This window comes from Copadichromis virginalis, linkage group LG9 (assembly GCF_057382275.1).
Source record: "Copadichromis virginalis isolate Kocher_CV1m ecotype Utaka linkage group LG9, C_Virginalis_male_GT1.1, whole genome shotgun sequence".
NCBI classification, from domain to species: Eukaryota; Metazoa; Chordata; class Actinopteri; order Cichliformes; family Cichlidae; genus Copadichromis; species Copadichromis virginalis.
Window position 1 is genome coordinate 10,434,859 of NC_140626.1, and position 16,368 is coordinate 10,451,226.

General features: G+C 40.6%; 1 protein-coding gene and 2 non-coding genes across 3 annotated transcripts; 2 read left to right on the forward strand and 1 right to left on the reverse strand.

Moving 5' to 3' along the window:
* Positions 1-597: 597 nt before the first annotated feature.
* On the reverse strand, positions 598-5,223 carry LOC146701291 (uncharacterized). Its single transcript, XM_085467630.1, has 4 exons — positions 5,078-5,223; positions 3,565-3,668; positions 1,996-2,592; positions 598-1,644 (listed from the first exon to the last, which is right to left on the reverse strand). Exons 1-4 carry the CDS (start codon positions 5,124-5,126, stop codon positions 967-969), a joined length of 1,428 nt encoding a protein of 475 aa, XP_085323756.1. The 5' UTR covers positions 5,127-5,223; the 3' UTR covers positions 598-966.
* Positions 5,224-14,984: 9,761 nt separating this feature from the next.
* Positions 14,985-15,056, forward strand: trnag-ucc (transfer RNA glycine (anticodon UCC)). Its single transcript has one exon. It is a non-coding gene; the product is annotated as a tRNA-Gly (tRNA).
* Positions 15,057-15,631: 575 nt separating this feature from the next.
* Positions 15,632-15,713, forward strand: trnas-cga (transfer RNA serine (anticodon CGA)). The gene has a single exon. It is a non-coding gene; the product is annotated as a tRNA-Ser (tRNA).
* Positions 15,714-16,368: the final 655 nt, after the last annotated feature.

A 16,368-nucleotide genomic window follows, 5' to 3' on the forward strand; every position in this document is an offset into this window, starting at 1 on the left:
CAGAGAGCGTTTTGTGTCGTCTGCTGCCAGCTTGACTTGCTGATCTTTATCTCAGGAGGCAGTGGGTTTTTACCCTCTCCCCCTTTGATCCTGTGCGTTATCGTTTAAAACTCGCTATCTGCATCTTTTGGCTCCAGCACGTCTTTATTGTTAGAGTTGTTGCTTGCTGTGTTCTTCTGCGGGGTGCTGATGATTCATTGTTCTGCTTCTTCTGATGGTAAACGCCTCTGGAAAGCCTGAATATGTGAGCGCGTCTGATTCATACAGAGTTCTGCTCTGCCCCCCCGGACTGATATATGCAGCCAGTGTGAATGTGTGTTATGTATCACTCACATGTTAGGTTCATTAGACTGACACAAGGGTGATGCACAGATGTTGGTGTTTTTAGGGCCAAGTGTGAAAGTGGAAGAAAGACAAATTCTTTTGAAATGTTAAAAGAATGTTGGAAATTTGATCAGAATACAGTAAAAATGAAAGAAACAGATATTTTTCTCAGATCATTGTGTTAAATTGTCATAATCGCCATGTTCTCTTTAAGACTATCAGCTCTACTCTAAACAACCCTGAAAGCCTCTGCTGACACATGTCATCAGTTCCTTTCTTTCTTTGTAAACAAGGTCGAGTCTGTCAGGTCAGCAATAGTACTTCCTACAGATGACCCATCAGTGTTTATTCCATGACTGTAAACATGTTTCCATTTGTCACTTCAGTCTTTACTCTGAAATACAGGAAATGACATCATGGCTCAAAATCTTTGTCGTTCAAACAATTCTTTATTTAACAATATTTTAACTTTATTTAACAAAATACATTCAATAAAAACTTAAACAACAGAAAACTGATTTTTAATCCAACCACTGAAAAAAAAAGGTAACGACTGAACACAAACAGAAGAACAATTTATAAAGATTAAAATGGAACTACAGGAAGTTTGATTCACAGCCTCATTTGAACTTTAACTTAAACTTAAGGAGAGCCGACCTGAGCTCTGTGGAGCCTGATCTCCAGGGTTTTAAGTTGGACTCTGAAACCAGAGGATGTTTCCCTCTCTTCAGATTCACTCTGATCCTGTGATGGGAACGATTTCAGCCCTGCGTGATCGCGCTGATGTTTGCACAGAGCAGATGATGAAGTGAATGTTTTGGCACATTGGTAACAGTGAAACAGTTTATTAGTAACGTGGGATCGTTTGTGTGCAGAGTATGAACTGAGATTACTGAAGCTCTTGTCACACTGCTCACAGCTGTAGTTTCCTTCCATGTGTGTACGTTCATGCTCGTTACGATTACTTGAACGTGAGAAGCTTTTGTCACAGTGTCTGCACTTGTATGGTTTCGCTCCTGTGTGGACTCGTTTGTGTGTTTTAAGGTGACCTGCAGTGGTGAAGGATGACCCACACTGATCACAGAGGTGCTTTTTGACCCCACTGTGAAAGAGTTCATGTCGTTTTAACTTAGCTGATGTGGGGAAGCTTCTCCCACATTCTTTGCAGTATTTCAGTTTGTCTCCAGTGTGTTTACGTTGATGTATTTTTAGGCTGGCTTGCAGACTGAAAGTTTTTCCACAGATGTCACAACGAAAGTCTTTCCCACCACCACAGCGATGACAGGGTTGAGAAATGGATCCATCTGTGTCGCTCTGCTTCTAAACAAAGACACAAAGACAGTGTAAGTCAGTCCTTCAACACTTTTATCCTGAAAGTCGCCTGAAATAAAGAGCATCTCTGCAGACGTCCAATTACATTTTACTGTTTCAATTAACACACTCAGTTTACTGGGCTACAATAACTACAATACTACCACCATAATACTACAGCAATACTTATTTAATATTACAGTAACATCTGACTTACACTTAAATGAAATGAAAACCTGAATAATGGCTCAGAGCTACTCTTCGGTGCAGTAGAAGTGCTAACATGCTAACACAATTTAATGAGCAGACTTGTTCCAAACAGTCAGACTGAACTTACAAGAATAAAATAAAAATACAAACCTCACAGTAACTGCACTTGTAGAGTCTCTTTCTGGTGTGGATCTGTTGGTGTTGTCTCAGGTACTGTGGAGTTTTAAAAGTCTTCTCACACAGGTCACATTGATAAGGTCTCTCCTCAGTGTGGGTAAACATGTGGCTTTGTAACTGTGCGTCTGTTGTAAAGTATTTGCCACACTGATCACACCAGTACACATCTTCTCCGGAGTGAATGCGTAGGTGTATATTTCGGTACCCTAGCCGGCTGAAGGTTTTTCCACAGATGTCACAGCTGTATGTCTTAACTCCAGAGTGGGTAACTAGATGACTCTGTAAGTTGCTACTTCGAGTAAAAGCTCTGCCACACTGATCACAGCTGTAAGCTTTAACTCCACTGTGGACGACTTGGTGTCTTTTCAGGGAATTCTTCCAGGAAAACGACTTTCCACACAAGTCACAGCTGAACGGTCTCTCTCCAGTGTGGATGAGCTGATGTTGTTTTAGTTTAAACTTCCAGGTAAAATCCTTCCCACACTCGTCACAGGTGTTTTTTTTCTCTCTCTTTCTTCTGTGAGGTTTGTCGGCCTCCTGAGAGCGCTGACTTCTCGGTCCACGTTGGTCCTGCAGTGACAGAGATACAGAGTCAGTGAGTGAAATGCAGTCATTAAACAAACTGAAGCTTCAAACTCCCTCCATTAACACTAGTTTTAAACCTGAAGGTGGAGTGTGGCACCAAACACCACCAGAACCTGAACGACTGCAGGTGCTGATAAGTTGCGGTCGCGGTATTTCAACATCTAGTTAGCAATACAGAAGACGAGCGAGAATAAATGGAGTAATATTTTTTATGTGGCAGGTAATTTCAAATGCAGCGATTCTATCAGCCCAACAAACATCAGCAAACACACAAACTGTTTGTGTGCAGTTTGTCTCACAATGTGATGTAAAGACTGCAGTAAAATCCTCTGCAGGTTAGTGCAGGATAAGCAGGCAAGTTTACTGTAATGTGATGGATTTAAGTAAAGAACAGTGTGTGAGTGGTGCACAGTGACTGTGGTGCTCATGTCAGAGTTAGATTACATCAAGTGTAGCAGAGATTAACTTAAACTTAAGCTCATGATGCTGACATTCATTCACTGAGCTCCACCCACATACCAACAGTTTAGTGTCTAATATAAAGACAGTGTACTGTCAGTGTAGAGAAAGGAAATCAGCCAGGACAACTCGTGAAACATCTGCTGACATCTGGTTGAATTCACAGAGAGCAGCAGGTCAGCTGATCACAGCCTGCACATTAAAAAAATCTACTGGAGCTCTCAATAGAAATGATTGTGAGCTGTGACCCTTTTCCCCACACTGAGCCACTACAGCTGATTTTAGGGTTGAATCCTGCTGAATCCCACTTTAACATCTTCCTGCTCATTTTGATGTTTAGAGGCAACGTCACCGTCTAAGATGTAGGCATTGTATACATTGTATACATTATTTCTACATTACATTAATATTGCACAAGGTTCATTTAGTTTAGCATAAAATATATATATCAGTACTTCAGCTTTTAATGGAGTATTTCTTAACACTAGTATCTGTCACCTTCTGTGTTGAGCTCATTGTTTTCTCTGCAGTGGCTGAGCTGAGTCCAAGTAGCTGAAATTTCCTCTGCTGCTCCGTCAGACTCTTCTCCTCCTCCTGATCAGCTGGGACAGAAAACAGAACTTTGTTAAGCTCCACACTGCACTGAAGAGTCAAAGTGTCTCATATGTTCATCTGAGAACACACAGAACACATTTTAGCTTCCCTGGGTGGACAACTTGTTTGAAACAAACACAAAAGGTTTGAGCACCGATACCAAATTCAGCAGTATGGCACACCAGTACCAGGAGAGCAATTCCTCTTTAAAATATGCCCTGGCCAAGAAAAAACCCGACAATATACGTGTGCCGTGAGAAATGATAGATAGATAGATAGATAGATAGATAGATAGATAAATTTTATCTATCTATCTATCTATCTATCTATTTCAAACATGCAAATATAATTGAAATAACAACAGAAAAAAATAAAAATAACAAAACTTAAAAATCATCAAGTTTTCATGTAAATATCTATGTCTACAGAATGTCTGTGCTCGAAAAGGAGTAGGATGAAGTTTTCTTGTTCCTACCCCCTTATTTCAAATTTCATTGCTTACAAATCCATATCCAGGATTCAACATTATTTGATCATATATTTAACTATGTACAAGTCTAACACATTGAACATACACAAATAAAACCATTTTCAGCACATAAACCAGAACAACAACAAACTACATTTTTTACATAAACTAATCACTCTGTTTATAACAGCCGCTTAATCTCTGAGTTTATTTTCTATCTATGTGACAAAAACCTTAATGAACACTTAAGGTTGGGTTACTCCGGCCTTGATTTATAAAAAATGAGGACACAATGAGACAACTCAGTCACTGAGAGGAAGATTTCCTATATTCATGCAATTTATTATTTTTGAACAATCCTGTGAATTTTTGTATTGATGTACTTGTCTTGATTTCATCTGTATATCCGAGTGGGTGTAGAAATCTGAGCCATCATCTGAGTAAGCCTCATCACAACTTTGCGCTGATAAAGGCAGCTGTGTTTTAGCCTGGAACACATTTATTTTTACATTTCTCATAAATGTATTTCATTATAGCACTTTTACCGCCAACATGTTGGGTCTTTTGGAGCCGGAAGTGACCTTATATGGAAGAAGGGTGGCGCTAGCTAGCTTAGTTAGCAAGCTGCATTCATAAGCTGTGCAGGTGCCACAGAGATGCTAAGTAGCCTTAATAACAGGCTAATAAAACAACAGAAACTCTGATTACAATGAGCTCATTTAAAAGCTTTCTTCTAATAAATTCTTTTCTTCTCTGTGTTTCACAACCTTTTGCTGATATCTTTCTGTAAATTAGTTTAAAGCAACTTGAGTCAATTTAGTCAGATTTTTTTTTCCAACTTGTTCACAAAAACTTGAGAAGAGACACCGAGGAGAGCAACAGAAAGCCTCATTCAGGAGCTAAACTCAAGATTAACTAGACTCGGATTAATATTAGCTCGGTGCTTACCTTTAAGTGTTAAATCAGTCTTGACAATAATCGGAGGGAAAAACGCCATAAAGCGGGAACTCGGCTTCTTCTTCTTCTGCTCTTGTATTTTTTGGCGGTTAAAGCTTTAAGGCGCATTACCGCCACCTGCTGGACTGGACTTTTCATGTCCCAAACATTATCAATTGGGCACAAATTTGTTGGAGTTTCTGTTAATAAAAAAGATGGAATTCAAGGATCTTGTTATTTGGTTTGTTCGTTTTCACCATTTACTCTACAATTTTCTGCCAGTGTATAGCAAACCCCACAGCTCAAATCAATGAAGAATTTAGTATTTTTAACATATTGCTTAAACTGGAACCAGCAGCTATATAGGCCTAATTTTTAATCCAAACATGTGATAGAGGTTTACCACCAGGAGAAGCAGACTGTAAATAAAAGACTGTGCTACTGAAAACTGTTAGTCTGACTTTGGATTGTAAATATGTTTCCATTTGTCACTTCTGTATTTGTATATGGCTCAAACTATTTGTTATGAAAGCAAAACAAACAAACTGATGTTGTATAAATTGATTCAGGATTATTTACTTCGAGTCCAGAAATCATAGCTGTCTCATCAGATCCAGTTGTGACATTAGCTATAGTTTCCGCGGAGGGTACTTGGTTCTGTATGACAGCACAGCTTTTAGGTTGAATTCAAGCGCTTGAGTACAGCCTGATAATTAGAGGCCTGCAAACTGTTTGCTGATGAACTTTGGAAGTAAAAGTACAGACAGCTATAGAAGACACAGGACACGAGATGGGTTCATTATTTCTTTTGAGTTCCATGTAACAATCCGTAACTCTGTAATTAATGAATGTGCCATTTAATCTTGGCTGCAGCCAAGATTAAATGGCACATTCATTAAATGGCTAAAATGGGTTGGCTGCCGTTCAGCATTTAGCACAAGTCAGCTTTTGATCAGAAAGTTTTCTGGTTTGATCCCTGGCTGCTCCAGTCTGCAGGCGAAATATCCTTGGACAAGATTGTAATCCCAAGCTGCTTTCTGATGCATCCATTGGAGTGTGAATGCTTTATAGAGTTTGTGAAACAGTTGTACGTGTGGTCAGATTGTTTTGTATTTGTGTGTGGATTGAAGCACATGTCTGAGAGCACATCAATCACTGCACATATTTTTTAAAATCTTAGTTTAAATAAAGTTTTTGATTATTTATTATAAAAAAGAGATGATATATATATAATGCAGTGGGCACTCTACCAGCTAACATGTCAGTTAATTTGACACATTGATTTATTTATCATTTCTTTTTCTCTCTCAGCTTTTCAGCTCCATATTTTTTGCCATTTCTTCCACACTCAACTCTGTTCTACAAGGTGAGCCCACAGTTAATGTAGGAGAGGGCAGGTGGCATTAAGAGATTTGATTGGGCAATCTAGGGCCCAGTTAGTTCTTCCTTTTGGTGAAAGCTGGGCTCTTCAGTTCAGCATGGCACAGCTCCAAAGATTCTGCAACATCAAACCCTCTGTCTGCTAATGTTACATCACCTGGGCTGAGGCAGTCCAGGTAATTGCAACAGTTTCTTGAAATTAGTTAATTCAGATATAAACAGAGTGACAGTTTACAGATTCAAACATGTCTCAGAGAAAACAGAAAAAAAACAGTAAAGCCCAACTCTCCTCTTTGTGATCAGGAAGACAAAATTCAACTTCCTGATCAAGTAGACAAATCATTCAACCAGCTTCTAGAAAAGGAAGATATTCAAAAGTTGAAAGAAATGGAACTCCTAGACAGGGAAGAAACTTTGAGCTCCAAGCAAAGCTTGATAAAGCACTAGAAAAACTAGTGCTGAAGGACAAAAAGAATCAGGAGCTGCAAGTAAAGCTTGATGAAAGACCGCACACAAATGAAGAGTTTCTTCAAGAAAAAAGGCTACAGGAGATAAAACAGAAGGAAATGGATTTCAAGCTCCAGGACATGGAGAAACACAACAAAGGCTTGCAAATCAAGCTTAATGAAGCTCTGCAAAAAATGAAAGAACTCCTCCAAGAAAAACAACAACAGGACATGAAGCAGTGCAAACTCCAAGGCATGGAGGAAAAATACAAAGCGCTTCAGGTAAAGCTTGATAAAACACTGAACAAAAATAAAGAGTTGCTTCAAGAACAAAAGCAACAAGAAATTAAACAGAAACAAACGGACTGCAAGCTTGAAGACGTGCAAGAAAAATACACAGCGCTGAAAATGAAACTTGATAAAGCACTGCAAAGAAATAAAGATTTCCTTCAAGAGAAAGAACAGCAAGACATGAAACAGAAACATCTGGATTGCAAACTTCAGAACATCGAGAAACACAACGAAGGCTCGCAAGTAATGCTTGATGAAGCTCTGCAAAAGAATAAAGAAATCCTTGAAGAGAAAGAAAAACTGGACCAGAGAGACACGCAGTGCCAACTCCAAGGTGTGCAGGAACAATACGGAGCGCTGCAGGTAAAGCTTGATGAAACACTGCACAAATATCAAGAGCTGCTTCAAGACCAAGAACAACAGGAAATAAAGCAGAAAGAAGACAAAGAAATTCTCCAGGACTTTGAGAGGAAAAACCAAAACCTGCAAGAACTTTATAACAAACTGAACTACAAAACACCTGAACTGGAAGAGGAAAAGGAAAAACTGCAAAACCAATGCTCAGAGATGCAGAGTAAGCTCAATGACATGCTGAGAAAAAACACAGAAGTCGAGGAACTTTCAGACAACGTGAAGTGCAAAAACACTGAGATACAGGTGCTAAAGCAACAACTAGAGAAAACAAACGAAGACCTGCAGTGTTCACTTCAAGAAATCGAGAGCAGAAGTCAGCAGTTGGAAGACACACACAACAAATTACAACAGAGTTATACAGAGCTGCACGAGGCAAAGCTAATGCAGGAGGCAACATCTAAAGAAATGAAAGAAAGGCTCGAAGACAAACAAGCCAAATTAGAAGAAGTGGAGAAAACATGCAAGAGACTTGAGCAGGAGAATGCAGAAACAATCGATCAGTTGAGAACCCTCATCCTAGAGAAAAAAGTGCTCGTGGAAAAGCTCATGGAAAAGAAGAAAAAACGCTTCTGCTTCTTCTGGAGGAGGGACACTCCTGCTTTTTCTACTTTTTCTACTTTTTCTACTGCTAATGTCACCTCGTCTTCCTCCACCTCTGTTCCATCTTAATTTTCACCTCTCCTCTCTCTTTCTCTCCCTTTCTCTCCTGACACCTCTCCCTCCCCTGTCTCCCTTTAACTCCTATCACCTGTCCCATCTCCTCCCCCCCTCTCTCTTTTCACCCTCACCCTCCAACCAGTCCCGACAGTTGACTGCCTCCTCTAGAGCCTGGTTCTGTCATAGGTTTCTTCCTTTAAAGGGAGTTTTTCCTATCCACTGTCGCACCTAGTGCTTGCTCAGAGGGGATTGTTGGGGTTTTCTCTCCTCTATCTCTTTCCTCCTTTCTATCCCTTTCCTTTACCTTCTTCTTTAAAACCCCTCCCCCCTTTCTATTTCCTCAATAATTTAATAATAAACACAATTGGCAAAATTTTAAAAAGTCAGATCAATGTCTTCATTCAAGAATGAATTGTCTTTGTCACCGGGTCATGTGTATTTTGTGTTTTCCTCGGGCTGGTGATCCTTGCAGTTGTTGAGCCCAAGAGTCCAGATTTTTAGTGTTTTAATCACATTTAGTGTTACATTTTAGATCACAACAAAAGGATATCCACAATTTAGGATTCAGGCATTTGTCTTTTTCAATATCATAATCATTCTATGATTGAGTCGGTTACAGAAGCAGCAGTTAGCAGCAATAACTTCAATTCATCAACATTTGCAAGCATTTCTTTATACACAGCATTTCTGTCAGGTTGAGGTCTGGACTTCCATGCAGTAGATTTGCTGCTGTGCTTGGGCTCATTATCCTGTTGCATGGCCTAATTTAGGAGAAGCTTTAGCTGTTGGACAGACGGCCTCACATTTGACTCTAGAAAACTTTGGCATACAGAGGAGTTCGTGGACTGCAAGGTGCTTATTGCTTGTGTCTGCAGAACAAGCTCAAATCACCACAATTGAACCAGCGTACTTGACAGTGGATTTGAGGTGTTTGTGCTGTGTTTGATTTTTGCTGAAGTTACTGCTGTGCATTATGACCAAACCTCCACTTTAGTCTCATCTTTTAAAAATATGTTGCTCCAGAAGCTTTCAAGGGCAAATTTGCAAACCTCAACTGAGTTGTTGTGTTCTCTTTAGAGACAAGAAGCTTTCTCCTGGCGGCCCTTCCAGACCAACCATACTTGTTTTGTCTTTTTCTAATTAAACTGTCTTGAACATTAACATGCTGTTTAAGGCCTGTAGAGGCTCAGATGCAGCTCTTGGGTATTGTGCAGTTTCTGTGAGCACTGAACAGTCTTTGTGGTGGATCTGAATGCTCCAGACTAGCAAACTTGCTCATGGTCAGTTAATCAAGTGCATAGAGCCCTGTGATGAATTTTCACATTTACTCTGTGAATCTTCATTCTTCTAGCTAGTCTTTACTCTTCTAGAAGCTTTCTTTGCTCAGACGTCTGCAGCATTGAATCTATGTCTTCTCCACTGCTATTCCAAACAAGGTGCTGATGCAGGGGTCATTAGCACAGTAAGATTTAAGTGCACAAAATGTTCACATCATAATAGTAATAATAATTAGAGGAGAGTATTATGTAGTCCAAGAAGTGTGTGGAGAAGTTTTCAGTGCAGAGGAGGGAACCATGGTGTTCAGGAGCCAAACTGCTTTGGGGGAAAATGCTATTGCACAATCTTGCCGACCTGCTCCTGATGACGCAGTCGTCTTCTGGAGGGAAGTGTGGTAAACAGTTGATGGGAAGGGTGATGCGGGTCAGCCATGATGCTAGTGGCTTTCCCAGTGAGGTGTAAATATCCTGTAGACTGGGTAGAGAGCTGCCAATAACACGCTGTGCGGTCCACACAATCCTCTGGAGGGCTCTGCGATTGGACGCATGACAGTTTTCATACCAGACTGTGATGCAGCGGGTTAGGATGCTCTGCATGGTACCTCTGTAGAAAGTATTAAAGATGGGTTTGGGGATGTGCACCTTCTTCAGTCGTCTCTTAAAATGCAGTCGCTGCTGAGCTCTTTTAGTCACTGATTTGGTGTTGCTGGTCCAGGACAGGTCCAGGGGCGGATCTAGAGAAATTTTTCCAGGCTGGCATGGAAATCAAATGGGGTGGCAAAATCAAAGCCTTGTTTTAAAGACATATGCAGGTGTTACATATGATTAATATACATTAAGCATATGTTTCATATAAATATGGTCTATAACTTAATTATTTTCTATAGCCCACATAATTAAACATTTCAGTTACATAAAATGTGTGTACTGTATAGCCTGTATAATAAATAAATATGTAACCAATAAGTATAAAATCCAGAAAGCTACACAACACTGGGCGGGGGCTCATTTCCAAACACAAGTCTAACTTAAGTTTCATACTGTTTTTGTTAGAAAAAAATCAAATTGTACTGACTACTACTACTGCCAGAAAGCTGCACTGTCACAAACAATTATTGAAACCTCATTTTTCATGATTTGTTGGGTCAATATTCTGAGGTCCAAAATATAATTGGCCATTTTTGGCTGCTTTTGATTGTTGTTGTTTTTTTTACCTTGTCTTTCTTGGTATCATTCTTTTCAGCACAACCTCACACGTCCAAATTTACAGTTATTAAAACAACTGGTCTGAAATCACACAAACACATAAAACCCTAGTAGTAGTTATATTTTCTCTTTACTATAAAAACCACAGACATGTTTAGTAAATTATTTTCATAACTTGAAATGCAAATATAAGTGGTAATTATTTTAAATTAAAATTAAACAAAAATTTTGTAAATAATAAAGTTATATACAACTATTCATCTAAAAATGCAGGCAATGCATCTGGGGTTCTTATTTTTATTTTTTTGCACAGCCATTTTAAAAATACTACAACAATCAGGTGTCACAATAAGACGCCCCACAAATTATTTGTGCCAGTAAAAAAAAAAAAATGTCAACCACAAGACAGAGAAGAACATCACAGGGAGAAACCCTGCAGGCCTGACAGCAGGTGTATCGCTCATTCTGTTTTCCACCTGGAGACAGGGTTCACATGGCATTCTGCCTGTGTAACTTGTGTAACTACACAAGTTAACACAATTCAATTCAATTCAATTTTATTTATATAGCGCCAAATCACAACAAAAGTCGCCTCAAGGTGCTTCATAGATACAGAGAACAACCCAACAATCATATGACCCCCTATGAGCAAGCACTTGGGCGACAGTGGGAAGGAAAAACTCCCTTTTAACAGGAAGAAACCTCCAGCAGAACCAGGCTCAGGGAGGGGCGGGGCCATCTGCTGCAACCGGTTGGGGTAAGAGAAGGAAAACAGGATAAAAGACATGCTGTGGAAGAGAGACAGAGGTTAATAACAGATATGATTCAATGCAGTTAACTCATACTGAGTGAGAAAGGTGACTGGAAAGGAAAAACTCAATGCATCATGGGAATCCCCGGCAGCCTACATCTATTGCAGCATAACTAAGGGAGGATTCAAGGTCACCTGGTCCAGCCCTAAATATATACTTTACCAAAGAGGAAAGTTTTAAGCCTAATCTTGAAAGTAGAGATAGTGTCTGTCTCCCGAATCCAAACTGGAAGCTGGTTCCACAGAAGAGGGGCTGTAGTCGCAAATTTTGAAGCCATCCTGATAATCTTCTTCCACCAACGATGTGGAGATCCAACCCTTTTAGATCCAATTAAAATCAAGACACTCAAAAAGATGCTCTGTAAAAGAGTAGAAAAAATAGATACAGACATGTGCTGCATGAAAGACGTTAGGGAAGGTTAGTTAGCTGGAGAGCGAGTTAGGCAGGAGAACTCTCAGCAGCATTAACTGCCCTGTTACTGCACCACCTTAATAAACCATGGTGAAGCAAAATGTCTTGTGCTTAAGACTCTACATGAAAGTTAAAATATATATGTTCAGTGCACATAGATATATAGTGTATAGTTATACATATCACACAAAAATCCACCACATCCCCCCTTGTGGTACCTGGAGGTACCACCTAAAAAGACCCAATGACTAAAGAAGAACAAAAATCGTGAAAACGAATGCGTGCGCTGTTTTTTTGCTAACATACTTTAAAGCAAGCTCTAAATAGAATATAAGAATTTGTATAAAGATCCCACACAGTTGTTGCTCTATTGAATAAACCCCAGAAACCTCATAGTCATCAACATAACATTCTTCCAACGCTTCATTTCTCTTAGTCAATTAATTTAAGACTAATTGATTCCTCTTCATTTGCAAATCATACTACACAGTATCCTTATCAGAATACTCAAGAAACTTAAAACTAGCCTAATTACAGTAAAATGAAAGTGAGGCATGAAACACATCAGCAGAGACACATAATACATACACGGATTACACAACACCATATGTGACATTAAAAATAATACAATAAAACAATTAATTCCCAATTTTGGATTTCATCTTGGTCAGGTTCAACTTCTTTTTCTGAACAACTTCTCAGTGTGGGCTTTGAAATGTTCTTTGATCATCACTTCATCTTCTTCATCCGACATAAACCCACCAAGAGCATTCTCTTTGTGGGCCGGTACTGCTCACCCGAGTAAACACGAGCTGACATTGACATGAATTAAACATAAAACATTATATACAGTATAAGATTTTGTAAGGTAAACCTAGTTCATACAAATGAAGTAAAGAAAAGTTATTAAAACAAAACGTGCCTTGCTGTTTATTCTTTCAGTGTCCCACAGTAGCACATTTCCTGCTAGGAAAATGTCAGAAGTCACATCATTTCTGTAAATTGGGAAGTAACTGTAATACATCAAGTCACCTCTGTCTCTTGTTACCAGGACTTTTTAAAATGAATGGTGCAACATGGAAAGAGGCCCTACACAAGAGTTTAGCTTTGAGCTCAATAGGCGATGATCCTTTCAGCCATGACATCTCTGACATGGGAAACCAGGGAATTTGATTAGAAAATGGTGAAGGATTTTCTTTTCAGTTAGAAACTGGATTTGTGTAACATGGTGGTGAAAAGCCCCCAAAGAAAGCAGCATATGATCAGTCGCTATATTGCATTTAATACAAACGTCCTTCGTGTATCCTTTGAATACAGAACAGATCATTTCTGATATCTATGAGTAAACCCAACGAGCACGTGTCCCAAAAGACCCCACAGTGTTTTTATCTGGCTTTTCCCTGACAGTTAGTGGACACTGACAGATGTGTGCTGAATATGAAAGGAAACAAAAGAACTAAAGAAGGTTTGCAGTGTTAAAAACAAGAACTACATGAAGGTTGTTTCATCCTGCTGTAACTTATGACAGAAGCATCTATTGTTTGTTTTTTCATTTATTTACACAAAGACAGATGTTGAAATAACAGGAGTAACAGTTTAATTCAATTGAAATCGGTCCAATCGTCTATAGTGAAATTATTGTTTTTCATTAGTTGGCAAAAGATGGGGGTTGTTGACGGCAATTCAGTGAATGCAACAGGGGAGGACGCCAGTTTGGATGGAGGGGAATCAGCAGGACAGATGAGATTTTGTTTAGGAGTCGAGTAGTTGTGTGAATGAGGAGAGGAGAGCACATTAGACTGCTGAGAGACGGGGAGGTAGTCAAGCACTGACCACATGTCTTCTTGGATTTCAGCAAAACAGATGGGCTCATCTCGGTCTTGGAATAATTCAACTCGGGGTTGAACTGATGCAGTTTGAGAGGCATCTACAGGAGAGGCAGGGGTGGGTGAGGGCTGCTGAGACTGCGCAGTGATGGGGAGGGGGTCGAGCTCTTCCAGCACTGACAGCAGTTCTTCCTCACTTCCCATCTTCATCCTGAATGTGTTCACTGACAGGTGTTGCCAGCTGTGGTGGCTTGTCTCGCGCTCAAAGAGGACAAAATAGAGAACAATACAGTGTTCAGCTGCCTGGCTGTGCTTTACACACAGCCCTGCTCTGGTACACCCACTATGCCGGCCTTTGTACACTCTCTCCATCTAATGATAGAGAGGAAGGATACATTCACTACTTCTAGCCTCCACTATTCAAATTGAGTATTTTCACAGTGTCCTAAAAGCTTCCTGAAAAGCCTTTACACTATTTTCCAAAACGCTGCATCCAGAGCACAGTCAGGGACTGGAAGGAGAGAGTATATTTCCCCCATATGGACTTCTCTCTTCATTGGCTCCCAATTAAATCCCAAATAAAAATCCAAATACTTGCCCTCACACACACAAGGTCTTGAATAATCACCCCCAATTTTGTCTACAAGATCTCACAGTGCCATATCATCCCAACAGAGTGCTTTGCTCTCAGACTGCTGTCTTCCGAGGGGATTTAAAAGTACAATGGAAGGCAGAGCCATCACTTTTCAGGCCCCTCTCTGTGGAACCAGCTCCCACTTTGTATTCGGGACACAGACACTTGCTCTCATTTTTTAATTAAGCGTGAAACCTTTTTGCCAAAGTCCAATAACTTGAGAGAGGAGCCAAAGACGTCCTCGTCCCAGATTCGTCCCAAGACAGATTCACACCTATTCGCACCTTGTCTGCTGTGACCTGAAGAACTCGCGTGACCATTGCGACTCTCAAGGTGCTAAAAATCACACAAGAGTTTAAATGCGTGAGAGGCCACACTTGAGTAGCAAAGAAGCTTAGCTGATGAGATTAAATGTGCAGTTGCATGAGAGCACTAGTCTTTTTAGTGATCTACCTTTTGACCAGTTTAGAACCTGACAAGCGAGTAATCACAATGCCCACCTTGTTAATTGTCCTGAAAGCTTCATAAGCCGGACAATGACTCAGTGATGTTGCAGTTTTTCACAGCGATGGTGGTATAGTGGCGAGCATAGCTGCCTTCCAAGCAGTTGACCCGGGTTCGATTCCCGGCCATCGCAGTTGCTTCTCGCAGTGCTGTTCAAGCATGTGGGCTGCGTACTGTTTTACAGTAAAAACGTTCTCCGCTCTTTCTGCAAAGGCTTACAATGTCAGGCCAGGTGCATTCTTCATCGGCCTCGCTGCTACCGTTTGCTGTGGAAAGACACTGTTCACACAGGCTTTGAGTTCTCATCACTTCATACATATACCTTCTTACATGAAACTGTGATTGGACACGCTACTTCTTCATAAAGACACCCAGTCCCACTTTAAATATTGTGCTGAATGTTTGGAATGAAGATAACATTTTACTAACCATGTACTGATCAGCTCTTTGCGGTGGCAAAATCATCAGCTGTGTGTGTTACTGTTCATGCAAACAAGCAAGCTAATGTCAGCCAGCTAGCTTCAACCGCAGCTGTGCTGCACCGATCTCACGGAACTGCAAAACCACAAGCTTTCTCACCAAAGTCATGCAGCTACCGCATTTACAATCCAGCGTGGCCGTTGTTGTGCACATCCTACTTGAAAGACGTGTGGCGTAGGACTTGGAAGACGTATGTCTTTCAAGTATGTAGCTCCAAAACCAAATGTGGTTGTTGTGGCCGAGCGGTCAAGGCGATGGACTCGAAATCCATTGGGGTCTCCCCGCACAGGTTCGAATCCTGTCGACAACGGTCAGCTGTTTTGCGGCAGTCCAGACGTTGATTTGAGAAGAAGCCACGGCATGGAGTTCACCTGAGAAGGTGCCAGGAGAAAGAGCCAGGCCTTTGCTTGTGAAAATAGAGCACGCAGAAGCAATGGACCCAGCTATGTCCTGACAAAATTAGGCACATATTCAGTAAACATGGCATCCTTCAATTGCTCTCTTAGCCACCCCAGACGTGTAGTCATCCAGGATCCTGTCTGAGTACCGCCAATGACTGATGCGTCTGACAAATGCTGATTGCTTTGCAAGAGGATCGGGATTGGAGGGACAGCGGATTTCACCGGGAATGGGACAACAGCAGAAATAGCTTCAAACATCAAACATTACTGCATGAAAAGCACAAAGAGTGGACACATTTCATTGTTTGGAACACTGCTTTTCACTTCAGCTCTTTGCATGTAAAAACTTTGCTCTTCTCCACAGCTGGCTGACGGACACGCAAAAGTGCAAGCAAGAGTGGCCACAGACCCACTATGCCGGCCTTTGTACACTCTCTCCATCTAATGATAGAGAGGAAGGATACATTCACTACTTCTAGCCTCCACTATTCAAATTCAGTATTTTCACAGCGTCCTAAAAGCTTCCTGAAAAGCCTTTACACTGTTTTCCAAAACGCTGCTGTG